We start from the raw sequence: 17135 nt of genomic DNA on the forward strand, positions 1-17135 counted from the left end.
CCCCCCCCCCCCCCCTCGGCGTTTCACTATTCCACTATGGCCCCACCACCACCACCACCCACAAGGCAGGTTCTTCCACCGTTACTACCGGGACCTGCGGCACGACTCTTTTTGGGCGAATTCTTTCACAAAAACCCCCCTTACAGCCCTACACAACTTGATGGTTGATGGTGTACAGGGAGGGATGGTGGGGGGAGGGGGGAAGTGCAGGTTGTTCTGTCGATGGCACACAGCGCGATTTTGCAAGCACACACACACACACACACACCTACTCTTACACGGACACAGTCGTTCCTCGTTTTGCCTTTCTTCAGTGAAATCAAACGGGCACGTGCACACACACACACACACGGGGGAGGGGGAGGGGGGGTAGGTAGTATGGGCACTAGCAGACGCGCGCGCGCGCACACACACACACACACAAATGCATGCACACACGGGACGGACGCGCTGCGCACACATTCGAAAGGAGACACGCGAGCGCACGCACGCACACACTTTGAAAAGAGGATGTTTATAGGGGGTGGTGGGGAAGGGGGGAGGAGTAGTGTGCGCGTGTGTCTGTGGGTCTGGTGATGGTTGTGGGGGGAACGGTTTTTTTTTTGTTTCGGACAAGGTTGATTGTTTTCTCCGGACGATTTTGCGGTTTTCGGCTGCTGCTGTTGTTGCTGCTGTTTTTCCTGCTTTTCCTGTGCTGCTGTACGTACATACACACACACACACCCACACTCGTAGAACATTTTCTCTTTTGTTTTCGCACTATCACATACACACACACAAACACAAACACACGAATCTTACGTCACGGGATACGACCCCGTGCAGGGACGCGAAGGCGGTTTTGAGGGGGTGGGGGGAGTTGTGGTTTGATTTTCAAAGAGCTTTTAGACGGGAGGGGGGCGGAGGAGAGCAGCGACAGAACGATGCATTGTGGAAAAGACTCCTTTTGCTGTACGTGTGTTCGTGTTTTTAGCCAGCAAGCGTTTGCTTTTGACAGTTTGACAACGGCTCAGCCGAAGAAAAACAATGGAAAACCACCAGCACCATCACCACCATACAGCGCTCTTCTATGCAGCCCCTCCACCCTGGAATTTGTGTATTGTGTCCCTCACAAAACATCTGTGGCCACTGTGCGTGTGGTTGTGCATTTGTTTCTTTTCCGGTTGGCATTTTGGAAAACTCTTTTTCCTGTTTCCCTCCCCCCCCCCCTCCTCTAAACTTCCCTCTCGTTCCTGTGTAATAAAAACCCTTTCCAAAACGTTTACTCAATGTGTGTGTGTGTCACAATGAAAAACATACATGCACACACACACACACACACCGACACACAGACAGCAAAAAGGGAGCGCGCGCGTGCGCACGCACACACGACGACGACGACGACGACGGTCGCGTTTGGAAAAAGCGAGCCAGCCTACACCTCACCCCCCTCCCTACCGCAGCAACTTAGTAGCGGAAAAACGGCAACGCCGAGAACACACAAACAACCGGGTGGGAAGGGGGGGACAGGGGGACAGGGGACACGAGAGGTGGTAAAGGTAAAGGTACCGCTGAGCACGTGTGCGTGTGTGTGTGTGTGTTCTGCACTGATTTTCCTGCCACACACAACACAACAGCCTACAAACCACATAAACCCCCCCCCCACCCCCCCAGTTAGAGTGAGGGAGGAGAAAAAGGGTGCCAAAAGGGCGTTCGTGTGCCTTTTCTGCCCGTTACAAATCCCCCCCCCCTCCCCACCCAGCTGCGTGTAGCAAAAACCTGTGCAATTCACCCATCCCTCACCACTCCCCCTCCTGGCTCCTTCTTGCACGGCGGCGGCAGTTTTCTTTTGCGGTCGTTCTTTTTTTTTTCTTTTCTTCCTCCCCGATATCGCCACCAACCCACACACACACACACACACACACTCACACACAAAGTGTTTTCTTGCCCTGTCCCCCCATCAGTCTGTGTGTGTGTGTGTGTGCGTGTGTGTATTTGAAGGTGGTTGGAAAAATGGGAAATGAGTGGGAGGCTGGAACGGTAGAACAGGGAGCGAAGGGCGACTTGGTTGAGTGAAGGGAGTGGGGGGGGGGGAACGGTGATGGTGGTGGTGATCCCGTGGGGGACGGCATCGGTGGGGTTGATGTTCTCCAAAAGCGATGTGTACTCAGTGTGTGTGTGTGTGCGTGTGTGTGTTTTTTTTCCTTTCCTTTTTCCTGTCCGTGCTCGTCTCGCTTCCCGGTCGGCTGTTTGGCTGTTCTTTTCCCTTCCACAACTAGCAGCGCTCTCGCTTCCGCCCCTCCCCACCGAGACGCTTCCCTGTTGCTCTCCTTCTCCCTCTCTCTCTCCCTTTATATCACGCCTATGCGCTCGCTCCACGTGCATCGAAGGGAAGGGAAATAAATGGGCTAGCGGTATGTGTGTGTGTGTGTGTGCGTGCACATGTATGTGTGTTTCGGTTTTATGGTGGCGGCGGCGGCGCCGTTGACGCGAGGCGGCTCAGGACGGGTAACGGGCGGCGAAAGGTACACTGCAGCAAACTCCGGTGCTTGTGCGTGTGTGTGTGTGTACGTGTGCTTGTGTGTATGTGTGTGGGTATATTTTTCTTTCACTGCCGCTTCATCTCTTTCGCTCGCACGGTACGTACACAAACACAGCGAGGGTGAGCGAGTGAGCAAGCGTTCGCACGCACGCGCGCGCGCACATACACACACACACACACGCAGTCCGTTCTGCTGCTCTCGTTCTCTCTCTCTCTCGCTCGCGCTCTCGTACACGGTTCCTTTTCCCCACACTTCCCTCAGGCACACCCCCATTGCCCTTTGCACACCAATGATCCGCAAAAAGACATTCCCCTCCCCCCCCCCCCCCCCCCCCACCCCCCCCCAAATGCCCCCCGTGCGTGATGCCGAAAACGGGAAAATGCGCGAAGGGCAGGGAAGCGAACGGCGAAACAAAAAAGGGCGAAAACCGTTCACGAATACACACACGCGCACGCACGCACACACATCACCATCAACACACGCCAACCCAGCAGGAGGAAAGCAAGAATGAATAAAAGAAAAAAAAACCACGGCACGGATTCGCACGCGCACTCGATATTGGATAAATAACGGACGGATGGGGTCGTACAATAAAAAAAAAAACCGCACGATAGAAAACGCACACGGCACAGTAAACGCACAGCAGCGCGTACGAGCTTCGATTAAACGAACGAAAAATAAACCTTCGTTTTCGGCACACACACACTCGCCGAGACAGTGTTGGTTGCTGCTGCTGCTGCTGTTGCTACTATTCGCTAATGTTTGCTGCTGCTGCTGCTGCTGCTGCTGCTCCGTTGCTGCTGCGCTACTGCTGCGCTCCAGTACGGTTGCTTACTGAGCGGTCAGCCGTCGGCAGCGCGTCGTTAGGTTGGCAGCCATGAGCGTGCGGAGCAAACGGAGAGAGCGAGCGAGCAAGCGAGAAAGAGCGCGGAGCCCGACGCGGCAGCCAAACAGGAACAAAAAATCCCACCCCGTGAGTGGCCACCGCAAACGCACGCACACACACACACACACACACACACACATGCACGCGGGCAACTGCAGGCGTACAGCGCACGGTGAGCGCCTAATCAATTTCGAGCACGCTTCCTGGAACGAGCGAATCAATATCGAGTGCGCGCGAGCGAGACCGTTCTAGCGGCTGGCGCACGATAAAGAATGGGAGAGCGAGAGGGCGATAGGGGGCGCTCGCTTGCCAAAATAACAACAGCTCACACACACACACACACACATGAGAGTGGTGCGCTCCAGTGCTGGCCTGCGCAGGCTGTCTCGCTCTCAGCACTGCTCGATATAGCTGGCCCGCTCGCGCTGCAGCGCATCTGGCAGCACTCACCATACCCGTTGCACTCTTGCCCGTTGGCTTTGCCGGACGGTCGAGGAGCTCAGCAGTCGGCCTTTTACATTTGAAAACTGTTTCAAATTTAAATTTTTATTTCATCGCTGACAGTTTGTTTACATACAGTTTTTTTTTTGTTTGTTTTAATGTGCGAAATGTAAAACTACACGACCACTGGCGAGAGGGAAAAGGTTTCGTTTTCACTCTTGCTGTTTGCTTTTTAAGAGCAAGAGCGAAAATAAATCTAGAATGTTTCATTCTTCGCCTATGCGCGATTGCACAAGCCGTTAATCTGGCGCTTTTGACAGCTTATGGCAGCACGGGGCGAACTAATCGGTTGTGGACAGTATGCGCTATCGGCACTAGCGGTGGCATTTGTTTTTTCAGGCCTGGGTCTATGCACATGTCGCGGCAACATTTTTTCAATGGCAACTATGGTGGACTTAACTGTTTTAAAATAAGGTGAAAGTTATGTATTATACGTTTTGATGTGCAAACGTGTTCAAAAATGTTCCTGCAACCAATAAACGTAAAACAAATCAATTTGTTTCTTTTGCAACAAAATAAATGATCCCGCAGCATTTTAATAGACCAGAGCCTTAAATTCTACAGCGGTGTTTAGTGTTTATAAAAATTAGTTGAGTTTTATGATTCTCACGACCGATTGTAATACCCAGGCGACTACCTGTCATACGAGGACAAATTTTGTATGAAAAAATAGACATCACGTTTTTTGCAGATGCACTTTTGTTAAACTGTACAGGAATTATAGGAGAGTGTTGCCACACGAAAATGCTTTAACATTGTGAATATTTCATTTTATTTTTCATTGTATTTAATACACATGATTAATTTTTGTTCAAAATATTTAATTTTTTTTTATTAACGTATTAAGGGACCCTATTACATTACAGGAATAAATCTGGAATTTATCTGTCACTGACCACATTACACAGAAATAATAATGGAACGGAATGTCATGTAAAATATGTTTTTTTGCTTCAAATAACTATTTTGTTTGGAAGAATTTGATTTGCGACGACACTGTCACGTATTTGGTTTATATGTTTCTCATTTAAAAAAACACCGTTTTACACTGTGACAGTAGAATTCTACTTCCTAGCAGAATCTAAATTGGCTTACAGTAGGGCCCTCCAAATTTTTCAGCTCACGGGAACGTTTGAATCAGGTTTTATAACAAAATACTAACGAGAATTGTACAGCTTCGTATTACTAAAGCTTGATTTTTGTCTAAGGAAAGTAAATAATTAACCCATGCCAAGCCATCTGGGGCCGCATTATAAGCTCTCGAGGGTTTGAAGACCCCTGGCTTACAGGACCAATTCATTTACCCTGGCGAGGTAAAAGCTGTAAAAAAATGAGAAGCTTTTTCAAATAAAACCCTTTCCCTGCGTGCTCGCTATTGCCCCGTACTCCCTTACCAAAAATTCTCAATTTCGGTTCGTGACGTTTGCTTGGCGGCTACACTTGATTATGGCAATATTGTTTTGTTTTTGTTTTTTTTATGCTCTTTATTTTATTCTTGCGTGCTTGTTTTTGAATCTCGCTATTGCGACGAAAAAGGGGACATTTTTTTCATACTAGCGATTGGTGGCATTGTTCCGCATGATTTAATATTATTTAAGGATTATTAAGGAACTTAATTATTGATTAAATTTGATATTGTTTTGAAAAAAAAAAACACCCCAAAGACAAATAAAACCGAACAAGCCCGAGATAAGGCCAATATAGAGTGGAAATGATTTTTTTATCAGAAAAAGGTCCTGGAACCAGCATGGAACGGGAAAAAAATTATTCAAAAGCAATCCAAATTCAAATTGAACGTTATTTTGCCATCCTCCTGGTCGTGACAGTCGGGACCAGGATGCTGTTGCATTGTTTTCGTTTGACCCCGTTTGACACCAAACGTCACCGTGGCGTTGAATCGCCCGAGGAAGGGGAGCGGGGAGGGAGGAAACAACAACAATCACATCAGAACCCATATTCCAAAATCTCACCCCTTACCCCCGGGGGAGACGCCATATACGTGTATCGATTGGTGTTGGTACACAGTTCGATCGTTCCCTTTTTTGCCGCTTCTGCTCGCTGCGATGTAAAAGTGTCCCCGTGTCTGTTGCCAAAACAAACGCTTTCCATATTGCGCGTTCCATTAGTTATTTCTGGACCGATTAGGCGTACACGCAGGATGAGCATCCTGGCGAGCAACTGCAAATGCACGTACACGCTCGCGCTCGTCGGCCTGAGCGTGTGCGGCTTTCTGCTGTCGCTGTACACGTCCTACGTGGAGCTGCGGGCCGAGCACGACCATACCTACCAGGCCATGTGCGACATTAGCGAGCGCATCAGCTGCACCAAAGTGTTTACCTCCAGGTAAGGAGTGGGATGGAATGCAAAAGGGGTTCACCGGTATGTAAGAAGGAAACCTAGGGAGGCCAACAGTATGGAGCGCGAACCAATGATGCTGCTCCCTATGCAAATTTCGCATCATTCGATAGCATTGGGGTGAGTTTTATGAGATGTAAAGCAATAAAGTGATTATCGTCGATCAATCGATTTGCCCCAATGCTTGGCGGAGCCAGCGCGAGGACAAACCCCAACCAAGCTAACAAATCAAAAGGAATGATCAAGTACCGCCACATCATTAGCATATGGGTGGGAAATGTGAGAGGATGGGGTAAAAAAAAACAAGAAAATAAAATTGCCAATAATTTAGCGGAGCGTTGCCGTTGAGCGGCACCAAATGGGAAAGATTCGCCGCGTTTAGGTGCAATAAAAGTTTGCACCCTTCCGCGTGCAACCAGCCCCCATGCGTGCGCCATTGCGCCGGGGTCGTAAAACGGGTAGCAAAAGAAAACCCAAAAAAAAAACGGGAGAATGCCCGCGAGCGAGCGAGAACTGCACTGCACCGCGAACACGTTTGTGCACTCGCGCGACAATAAGGTGGTGACGCTTGGGGCTGCGGCGGCATCTGTTGGCCATAAAACGGTGCATCGTAAAGTAGCCGCATGCGGGCTGCCCGTGGAACTGGATTTTATAACGCCACAGCTGGATTGTTCGCAGCTTAATGATGGGTGAGATTAACACATATGGCACTGGGTGGGAGTTCATTTGTTTTTTTTTGCGACGTCGCAAATATGCTTCTCTCTTTTTGTTCCTTCAATATGGGAACAGCAATGCTTGGGTGGGACCTTCATGGGTTTCTATTGAATATTACGTCTGTAAGGTGTGTTGGAGGTGTAACACAGAATAAAAACGTATTAACACATAACCAAAGGTTACTTCAATTCGATGGTTACTATTCTAACATCCCCCCTTAATCCAGAAATAACTTAATTCCAAGGGTCTCTCGCCCATCTTCATACTTATTGACAGAAAGCACCTTAGTTAGCAAGTCTGCTTCTTGATTTTCAGAGCATACATGTTTCAGCTGTATTAGTGTTCTTGCAATGCTCTGGTGTCGAATATCGATATGTTTACTTCTGCATAAGTAGCCAATTTGCCTCTCTGCCAGATGAATAGGTGATTGAGACGAAGTTGATTGTTTACGGCAATTCCAAGTAACTGGTCCTCCAGACTGCTTCTTCATATAACCAGCAATAGAATGACGGTTATCAGTGTCATTTATCCAATCAGCATTGCAAAAACCTACGAAGTTTCCATCGCTTGTACTGTTGTATATAAGCATCATACGTTTCGTCATTTTCAAATAACGAAGTGTTTCGAAGATTTTCCCACGCCTCTTTCGCATTTTTAGCACCCCGCACCAGTCCTTATGTGCTTGAATCAATACTGAAAGCCAATGCTTGCTGGGGCATTTCTTCGCTCACTGCCAGTTCCCCTTCAGCTAGCTCCTTCACTGCGCACCAGGTCCTCTCATTGATTAGGACCATCTTGGTGACGAAAGTTCAAGAACTGTAGTTTTCCGATCCTCGTAGTATCTCCCGCGATGGCAGAGAAAATGATCCTCCTGTTTCCAATAAAAAGGAAGTTTTTCTCCTTCCCCAACTCCCCCTAACAATTGCTCTCTTTGCCATTTCTCCATTCTCCAGGTACGGGCGCGGCTTTGGCATTGTCGGGCCGCTGCTCGGCGACGACTCGCTGCTGAACGTGCCGAACGGGTTCTACGGCATCTTCTACTACTTCCTGGTGGCCGGCCTCAGCTTCAGCAACCATCTGGCCGTCTCGCGGCTGACCAGCTACCTCATACTGCTGTCCAACGGGCTGTCGCTCTACCTCGCCTACCTGCTGTACTTCGTGCTGCAGGACCTGTGCGTCGTGTGCGTCACCACGTACGCGGTCAATCTGGTCAGCCTGATACTGGCGCTGCAAAAAATTCAGGCCCTGATCCGGGAGGAGCAGGTGATGCGCGCGCTCAAGGTCGGCAAGGTCAAGTAGTAGGGCCCCGGTGCCAGTCGTTTGCTTCCGCTCTCCCGGTAGACCATATTATTATTTGCTCGCACCCGGTACTCGTAGTAGCCGTTCGTTGGTCTGCGACTGTTGCTGTTACTTTGTTCCTTTGTACATGTCACCGGGGGAAGGAAGTCGTTCGGTCGGCGCTGATTCGTTGTTTGTCTGCTTTGTGTCCAGTTTTTGCCCCTCTCGTTATCTCGTACACAGTGCTTTCTAACGTTTCTCGTTCCATGGTGCCAAAAAAACCCAAAAAATAGAGCCTGCAACAAAGATGGTTCAATGTTTGTGATGTTGATTTAATAAAAAAAAATCCATTCCATTACTGCGCGATGTGGTACTTACACTTATTCAGTACAGAGTGCGTGCGTTCCAGTGCGAGGTTTTGTTGTTGTTTACAGCCGCAGCCGTGCGTGCTTGCCAAACGCCGCATGCACGTGTCGCACAGCGGGCTGAGTCATTGTATACTGTCCGAAATCAAGAAAATAAAAGGCTTTTGAAGTCATTTCCCAAGCGCCACAGATTAAGCTTAAACGACTGGAAAATCGAATATCCATAGGAAAAAACGAAAGCTTCATAACTTCATTGGTTTGCTCAATAGATGGTGTATTACCACTCATCAGTATGTCGTGTGTATTGGTGGAAAAATGAAGATTTCGTTGGAATCGATGCCGGCTAGCTGCGAAGTTTTAGTCTTACGGATAGTAGGTTCGGAATCGATTCCGTAATCGGCTCCGGGATTGGTTCCAGCATCGGCTCTGGAATCGGTTCCGGAATTAGAATTGGCTCCAGAATAGGAATTAGCTCCGGAATCAAAATCGACTCCACTCAAAAAGCAATTATCATTCCAGCGCTAACTCCATTTCTGGAGTCAAGCCTGATTGCGGTATCGGAGCAAATTGCGATTCCTAGGTCGATTTTGATTCCGGAAACAATTCTCCGACAATCAGCTCCGAATTCAACTCCGAAATTGGCTCCGAAACCAACTCCAGAATCGGCTCCGGAATCAACTCCGGGGCTTCGGAACCAACTCCGGAATCGACTCCGGAAATTGAATCTGGAATCGAAATCGGCTCCGGAATTTATTTCGAACACGGAACTGGAATTGGGTAGGTCGGATTCGAGGCTCCCACCATTAGTCGTGTTGTCTGATACCCCAAGTGCCACAAATCCACTAAACGACCACTAAACGGCTTCTAAACGACTCAAGTTCTCTACCTAAACGGAATATAGAAAGACTTCGTTTAGCAGACGCCAAACGACTCATGCATTCTAAAAATAGCAAAAAAGCTGGTGGCGCTATCTGTTGGTGGGATACCTCAACCAGTTGTTGAGCTTCATCGCTTGGAGGAGAGCTTTCTCATTTCCTCTGTACTGTTGTATGGTTTCGCATTGAAGTTATGCATCGCTAGAACTAGAACGGCGATACGATTGTTTAAATACTAAACTCCAACGGAAACCACCAGCACTGAAGCAAGTGAGATTTGAGCAATGGTCATTGGTGTTGATACCCACGTATCTAACCACACGACCATTTATATAGATTTTTGCTCAGAAAAGTTAGAAGGCTATATAGGTCATAATAAAATGCAATTGTCGAAACACATTGCAAGAAAAGGTAGCAATATGATGATGAGTTGTAATACGCCATCTATTGATCAAACCAATGAAGCTGTGGAGCTTTCATTTTTTTTCTATGGATATTCAATTTTCCAGTCGTTTAAGCTTAATCTGTGGCGCTTGGGACGTGGGTATCGACAACAACGACCTTAACTTAAATCACACTTGCTAGAGAGCTGGTGGTTTACATTGGAGTTTAGTGTCTAAACAACCGTATCGCCGTTCTAGTTCTAGCGATGCATAACTTCAATGCAAAACCATGCAACAGTACAGAGGAAATGAGAAAGCTCTCCTGCAAGCGAGGAAGCTTTACCCCAAGTGCCACAAATCCAGCAACACTAACTTGATTTGAACAAAAAAATAAAAATTAATGAAATAGCCATGCAAACCTCATCAATAATTAAAAAAAAAATATCATCTACGAAACAAAATTGAAATCACTAGAATTGCAAAAAAAAAACACCATTTTGTCCAATAAGTCCTACTTTGCGCCCATAGTGCCCATCCGCGAACGTCAGCGACAGTTGACAGCCAGCTGGGACGATCTGTCAACAATGTAGCGCGGTCTCGCTCGCACCAGCGCTTCCGAAAAAGCGAGGGAAAGAAATAGCTCACATCAGCTGAGGGCTGTTTCGCTTCGTTTGCTGCAGTTTTGACAGTTCGCACACACACACACACACACACACACACACACACACACACACACACACACACAACCAACACTTTACACACGCGGCCACGCAGATACACCGTGAGACGTGGTCAATGTAAACGCCAGTCGCTAGATGCTTCGTCGACACGTATCGTGAGCTGTGCACCGCCAAGGGTGTGTAAATTTTCCTTCCCCATTTTCGATTTCCTTTTGCCGTGGTGGTAGTGGTGGTGTTGTGGGAAAAGGCGCTGTGAACTAATTGTGCCTGTGTGTTTTTGCAGCGAGCCTCTGCTACGGGCTATCGGAACGAGCGGAGGAAGGCCATTCCTGCCGAACCACCAGTGCCGCCCAGAGCGCAACGGAACAGTCGAGGCCAAGGCCAGCGAGGAAAGGCTACCCGACCTGTCCCTGTGAAAGAATACGAACGCCATCGGTGACGATGTGTGATGTGTGTACACGACAACATTTACTTTCCATCCGTCGACGCACCGATCAGTAGCCAAACGGAAGAGCGAGAGAGAGACCACTGGCCGAACAAGTGTATTTGCTTCCCCTTGCTAAGGGATACCGCAGCTCTCCTGTCTCCTGTGCACCTGAAGCCTCCAACTCCCCTCCCCTAGACAGGGGTAAGTGGGTAAAAATAAACGACGTCTTCTGTGTCCAACCGTTGGTCGTCCTCGCACACGATGGCGCAGGTGCTGAAGCGTCCGATCGGTACGCTCGTCAACGGGCTGCGTAGCGTCGGAGGCGGTGGTGGTGGTGGCCGCACCGGTGGCAGCGCACCGCTCCTGCCGGACGGTGGTGGCGGGTTCGCCGGACAGGGGGCGGCAGGCGCACCCGACGGCACCATGCGCCAAACGCTCACGATCGTCTTTCTCTGCATCCTCTGGTACGTGGTGTCGAGCAGCAACAACGTGATCGGCAAGATGATACTGAGCGAGTTCCCCTACCCGATGACGGTCACGATGATACAGCTGACCAGCATCACCGTGTACAGCGGGCCGTTCTTCAACCTGTGGGGCGTCCGGAAGTACGTCGACATCTCCTGGCGCTACTACTTCAGCTTTATCGTGCCGCTGGCGCTGGGGAAATTTTTGGCCTCCGTCACCTCGCACATCTCCATCTGGAAGGTGCCGGTATCGTACGCCCACACCGGTGAGTCCTTGCAGAAACGTTTCGGCTTTTGGTTTCTTTTTAGCGAGTGTTTTTTTTTTCCTAACGGCAACCAGCGGGCATTGCCGAGACGGAGGTTACGCAAACCTGCACGCTGTGTGTGTGGTTGTGTGAAAGTGAAAGTCTGAAGCGCGCCAAGACGAAGCCAACGCGTGTGAGCCAACAACTGGGTCAGCGAAACACGGTACCGTACCGCGCGTTTGGCACGTGCAGCTTCACCAATCAAACACGGCACATATAACAGAGGTTATCATTCAAACGTCTGCAATCAAACGCGAAGTGGTGATAGGGATGTAGCAGAGATGCTGGAAACGTTCCATCTCTAAGGACGGATTTTGGTAGAAAGGGTTGATCGATTTGCTTTTATTTTTTTTATTATGTATTGGTGCCAAATTGCTAGCAAATCCCTTTTTTTGATTAGAACAACAGATAATTAATCATTAATTACAGGGTATTATTGGCCGTTTGCTCTTTTGCTGGACAGAAGGATAAAAATAATGTCCTATTGATTCGATAATGAAAAACAGGTGACCCTACACGGGTCTAGAATTATGCTGAAACTGAACCTGACCCCATACTGGTCGTGAAATTGACTCAGAACCTATATTGGTCCTGGAATCAAGAACAAGTCCATACTAGTCCTGCTTTTTTCTATCTTTAAACTGATAACTGAAGTGATTCTGAACGCATATCTTGAAACCGATCACGATCCCACGCCCATACCTGGAGATGAAAATGAACTTACAGGAACGTTGGAACGTTGCAAGCATTCTGTGAACATTTGCAATCATGTAATAGAGTGTTACAACCGAATAAGGGAATTTTGCAAGCATGCTGTGGATGCTGCCTTCTAAAATAACTTTATTTTAATTTTTTCTGTGGCACCCATCGGTTTGTTAATTTGGCCAGGTTATAGTACTAAGAAAACAATGGTCTCGAAACTCAATTAAAATGAGGTACTTATGATAACCAATTAGGAGACCTAAAACCAAAACCAAACCTATACTGGTCCTAACACCAATGCATTATCTTTTCTGGTTAAAGAACTGCACATGACCTAATGCCGGTCCTGAACATGTTTATTGAACCTATGCCGGTCCAGGGTCCGATACTGGTCCCAAACCGGTCCAGGAACCAATATTGGTCATACCGGTCCTGGAACCTATCATGAACCCATTCCGGCCCTGGAACCCATCATGAACTCGTACCGGTCCTGGAGCCTATCATGAACCCATACTGATCCAGAAATAGGTTCCGATTTCATTTATTTTTAGGAATTGTACCTGGAACTGTTCCGGATTCGGAATAGGAACAATACAAGGAACTGGTCCTGGTATGAAACCGATACAATTCCAATTTCAGTCGACAACCCATACCCGGAAGTAAATGTGCAGCGTAGGAATTAGCGCAAGAAACAGCGTAGGAATTCAGAGTAGGAATTAGCTTAGGAAATATTGTAGAATTTTGATAGTGGTAACATTTTAGATGCAAAATAATTTGTTAATGAAATTATGCAATGCAATGCGATTGTAATTGTAGATTTTCTTTAATTTTATCATCATCCAAGCAAGGTTCAAATTCCTATTATTATATAACTGCAATTAAAATTAATTGTAAAGATTTTTCAATTAGCAATTGGTAACATAGAACGCAAAAGTGTTGAAAAATGTAAAACAAGAAAGCAAGGGCAAATTCAGCTTCTTGATAAACGTCTCATCTTATGCTTCAAAAACTGTTGGGGAGATTCTGGTGATAGTACAAAAGCCCTCACGACTGAAACATTATGGAGATAAACGTACATTCAGTTACGATTATGATGCTGTACGAACAATTAATGGCATGTCAGACAAATTTAAAACTGAATCCTTTTTTTAAGTTCCTTAACAACCGTTTTACTCTTAAAAAGCAACAGTGTGTAATTGTCGTACTCATAAAATCAACAATCAGGAGCATTGCCATGTAGAAGCAATATTTAGTGGCAGAATGTGAGTCAATCCATGTTACTATAATCCAATTTGGAAGAGTTCGACGGTATGTAATGTCATATTTAAAGATGTTTAGTAATTTGTAGACGAAATGATATACAAAGATAGGAATTTCAAAATCAGGCAAATTGTTATGCCGTCCGGATTTAATGTTGCGGCGAGCTGGACTTGGCGAAGGCAGCGCCTTAGTCGGTTTTCTAGTAGTGTTCTCGAATCGAATCTCTAAAGATTCATGGATTTCCAAGTATTCATGAATCTGGAAAGAAGAAGTCTCGAAAGGTAGACTAGCCTGGCCATGTAGGACCATGTTAAGAAGAACAATCCCTTTGATTCATGAATCCCTAGCGCCCCCATTTTCATGAACGTGAATGTACTAGTTCTTTCATTTAGATGAATTGAGCGTGAAACGCGATTCTTTCGTTCATTTCAGTTTATTCAGATGCATCATGAAAATGATTTGGCAGATCAGAAAGTTCGTTTTATGAACAACTCTGTGCATTATGACTCATAAAGAACCGATGAACGTAGGCCGTTCGTTCTGTTGGAATAGACTGAATGAATCATACAGGTTCTGGTTCTTGGGGCACACCTCTAGCAAGAACGGCCTGGTCGATCTAACTAAGTCTTGTCGTTCTTGCTGTCCCCTGGTAGGCGTCCGGGACCTTTTCTTTCGCTTTTGAGCGATCGTTTGAAGAAATTGAACATTCCTGAATATCTCAATCACATTTGCTTGCAAATGATCGATCAAATCGAACCCGTTTAATGAAAATCTGTTATTTAAGATGTATTCTCTTTTAACCAAATTAAAATAGTTATGCAAATTCACAAATGAGACTGATAAAACTTTCCCTTTTTCCTCCAAATATCCCTTTTCAACAGTGAAAGCGACGATGCCACTGTTTACCGTGATACTGTCGCGCGTGATCATGCGCGAGCGGCAAACCAAAGCCGTCTACCTGTCGCTCGTGCCGATCATCGTCGGCGTCGGCATCGCCACGCTAACCGAGCTGTCGTTCGACGTGATCGGGCTGGTCAGTGCGCTGATCGCGACGATGGGCTTCTCGCTGCAGAACATCTTCTCCAAGAAGGTGCTGAAGGAGACGGGCGTGCACCATCTCCGCCTGCTGCACATACTCGGCCGGCTGGCCCTGTTCATGTTCCTGCCCGTCTGGATCTACGTCGACATGTTTAACGTGATGAAGCATCCCTCGATCGTAATGTATCGCGTCCATACGTGCGCCTAGCGCGACTGGAATGAATTCACCCCAATAATGTTTCTCTCATGCTTTTGCTCTTTTTCTCTTTCTCTGCTTCCTCCAGGTAACGGGTGACTATCGCGTCATCGCGCTGCTCTTTACCGACGGCGTGCTCAACTGGCTGCAGAACATACTGGCGTTCAGCGTGCTGTCGCTGGTGACGCCGCTCACGTACGCGGTGGCCAGCGCCAGCAAGCGCATCTTCGTCATCGCCATCTCGCTGTTTGTGCTGGGCAATCCGGTCACGTGGGTGAACGTGCTCGGCATGCTGGTGGCGATACTGGGCGTGCTGTGCTACAACCGCGCCAAATACTTTGCCCGCCGGCAGGACACGCTCCTGCCGTACGCGTACGGCGCGAAGGAGGCGGCGGCGGCGACCGGGCCGCCGACCGGTATCAGCAACAACGGCACCACCACCGCCGCCGGGCGACGCTACCCGTACGCACCGCTGCACAGCAACGGGGGCGTACCGGGGCCGGACAATGTGCTGCTTGCCGGGAACGGCACCGTGGCCGGTGGGATGACAGCGACGGCACACGGTGCACCGACCATCCGATCAGCGCCTCCTCTAGCGTGAACGGGCCGACCAGCTCGAACGGAAGGCTGCTGTTTGTTTAGGCAACAGGGCAAAGGGACCTGATCCAAAAACCAGCAGCAGCGGGAGGGGGGGGGGGGGGGGGGGAACGTTTTGGGGCAAATTGGCAAGCCGCGTGCGCGGTTTAGTACGTTAGTAATTTATATGTCTAGAAAAAAAAACAAAAAAACAAACACGACGCCACCGTTGTGTGCGAGATGATCCCAGCGCCGTCTCGATACTCAACAGTGAACACACACACACACACACACACGACTGTAATATAGACAGACACACACCTGGACAGGATGTATTGGTTTGCCAATCGGAAAAAGCATGCGTGCGAGGACTGAGTCATTGAATTTGCAAACGAAACGAAAGACACGGAAGCAACATGCTTTCCGCAACAAGAAAAAAAAATATGCCTGGCTTGTTTGCTCAAACCCTACCAAGAACGGCTCAAATCTAGTGCAGCGCGATGGGTAGGGGAAAGAAAGGGAAGAAACAGAACACGCGAATAGTAAAATCAGAACGCGGATCGGAAAGGATTATGGTTGGGCGATGGTAGGGACAGCGAGAACAAGCAATAATGTTTCAAGCACAGCAGTATTTACGAAACAAACGTTTAGTTTAATTATTTTCTTTCTTCCTTTTAAGTTTCCCCCCATTATGTTCCCCACCTAATATTAGTAAACCACCCCACCCCCCCTGTTTCTGCCATCCCCACCAAATGCCGATTCGATTAGGGACAGCAGTAGCAATATTTCTCACACGCGTTGCTATTGTAATGTACATAGTTAGGGAAAAGTATGCTCTTAGCAGCACGAATCTTTATCCGTTTTTTTTTCTTTTTTTTGTTCCGGCAAGCGAGCACCGCGACCATGCTTTGTTTGTTTGCGCAAGGCTCCATGCTGTTTACCACTTTGTGTATTATTTTTCATGTTCTTTCCAACTATAAGCAATATTAGTTTTTTTTTTGTTTTCTGTTTGTTTGTGCGATCGTAATACTTTCTGGCGTGGCTTTCGGCCGTCAGCATCAAAGTGGGGAAGAAAAAAACAAAGCGCGTACTTAGCAAACGGAAAGAGAAACACACTAATCACAATCGTCATCCACACCGCTGGCACACGAGCGTTAGTTGCCTTTTTTTTTTTTGCTCGGCTTTTGTTGAATATTGTTTCGTTTATGTATTCTTATTTTGTTTCTTCTGTTCAGCTTTTATTTGTCTTGTGTTTTTTGCGTGGTGGATGTGGCTCTCCTAATTTTAAATGATACAAAAAAAAAAACAAGAATCGTCGATATGGGGACGGACGGACGAATTTAGTGTAGTAGCAAAAAAAAAAAGAAAGAAAGCATCATTATAACCTGTAGACAATTTTTTAGCTCCTTTTTTCTTTTTTCCTGCAAACTCTGTTATTTGAATTTAAAAAAAAAAACAACAAGCGTTGCATTTGCTTAGCAAACAAAAATCACTTATAATATATTTAAAAAAAAAGGAGAAGAAAAAGAGATAGACAAAAAGAAAACAAACCCCGAGGAGATAGTGAGGGGGAGGGAACGACGACGGTGCTGTGCGAAATGTGGCAAA

At 47.4% G+C, this 17135-nt stretch overlaps 3 protein-coding genes and 1 long non-coding RNA gene across 4 annotated transcripts in view; 2 read left to right on the forward strand and 2 right to left on the reverse strand.

The window, feature by feature from the left end:
- The window catches only part of LOC121598297 (mucin-19), a 96589-nt gene extending 93342 nt beyond the window's left edge, over positions 1-3247 (reverse strand). The window contains exon 1 of the mRNA XM_041925054.1: positions 3206-3247. The gene's annotated coding sequence lies outside the window, so the exon portion shown is untranslated. The remainder of the gene's footprint in view (positions 1-3205) is intronic.
- Positions 3248-5664: 2417 nt separating this feature from the next.
- LOC121597631 (vitamin K epoxide reductase complex subunit 1) lies at positions 5665-8614 on the forward strand. The gene is made up of 2 exons (XM_041923524.1): positions 5665-6252; positions 7932-8614. The coding sequence occupies exons 1-2, from the start codon at positions 5747-5749 to the stop codon at positions 8275-8277; spliced, it is 852 nt and encodes a 283-aa protein (XP_041779458.1). The 5' UTR covers positions 5665-5746; the 3' UTR covers positions 8278-8614.
- Positions 8454-8712, reverse strand: LOC121597638. The gene is made up of 2 exons (XR_006005445.1): positions 8635-8712; positions 8454-8552 (listed from the first exon to the last, which is right to left on the reverse strand). It is a non-coding gene; the product is annotated as an uncharacterized LOC121597638 (long non-coding RNA).
- Positions 8713-10606: 1894 nt separating this feature from the next.
- LOC121594426 (solute carrier family 35 member E1 homolog) lies at positions 10607-15646 on the forward strand. The gene is made up of 4 exons (XM_041917668.1): positions 10607-10735; positions 10843-11716; positions 14599-14933; positions 15040-15646. The coding sequence occupies exons 2-4, from the start codon at positions 11248-11250 to the stop codon at positions 15550-15552; spliced, it is 1317 nt and encodes a 438-aa protein (XP_041773602.1). The 5' UTR covers positions 10607-10735; positions 10843-11247; the 3' UTR covers positions 15553-15646.
- Positions 15647-17135: the final 1489 nt, after the last annotated feature.

This window comes from Anopheles merus, chromosome X (genome assembly GCF_017562075.2).
Source record: "Anopheles merus strain MAF chromosome X, AmerM5.1, whole genome shotgun sequence".
Taxonomy (NCBI): Eukaryota; Metazoa; Arthropoda; class Insecta; order Diptera; family Culicidae; genus Anopheles; species Anopheles merus.

What these genes read in the sequence shown, in the direction of transcription:
- LOC121594426 (XM_041917668.1), top strand. Translation starts at nt 11,248, where the DNA reads ATGGCGCAGGTGCTGAAGCGTCCGATCGGTACGCTCGTCAACGGGCTG. An exon ending in GGTATCGTACGCCCACACCG is followed by an intron (nt 11,717 to 14,598) that starts GTGAGTCCTTGC and finishes CCTTTTCAACAG; the next exon opens with TGAAAGCGACGATGCCACTG. An exon ending in TGATGAAGCATCCCTCGATC is followed by an intron (nt 14,934 to 15,039) that starts GTAATGTATCGC and finishes TGCTTCCTCCAG; the next exon opens with GTAACGGGTGACTATCGCGT.
- LOC121597631 (XM_041923524.1), top strand. Translation starts at nt 5,747, where the DNA reads ATGCTGTTGCATTGTTTTCGTTTGACCCCGTTTGACACCAAACGTCAC. An exon ending in ACCAAAGTGTTTACCTCCAG is followed by an intron (nt 6,253 to 7,931) that starts GTAAGGAGTGGG and finishes TCCATTCTCCAG; the next exon opens with GTACGGGCGCGGCTTTGGCA.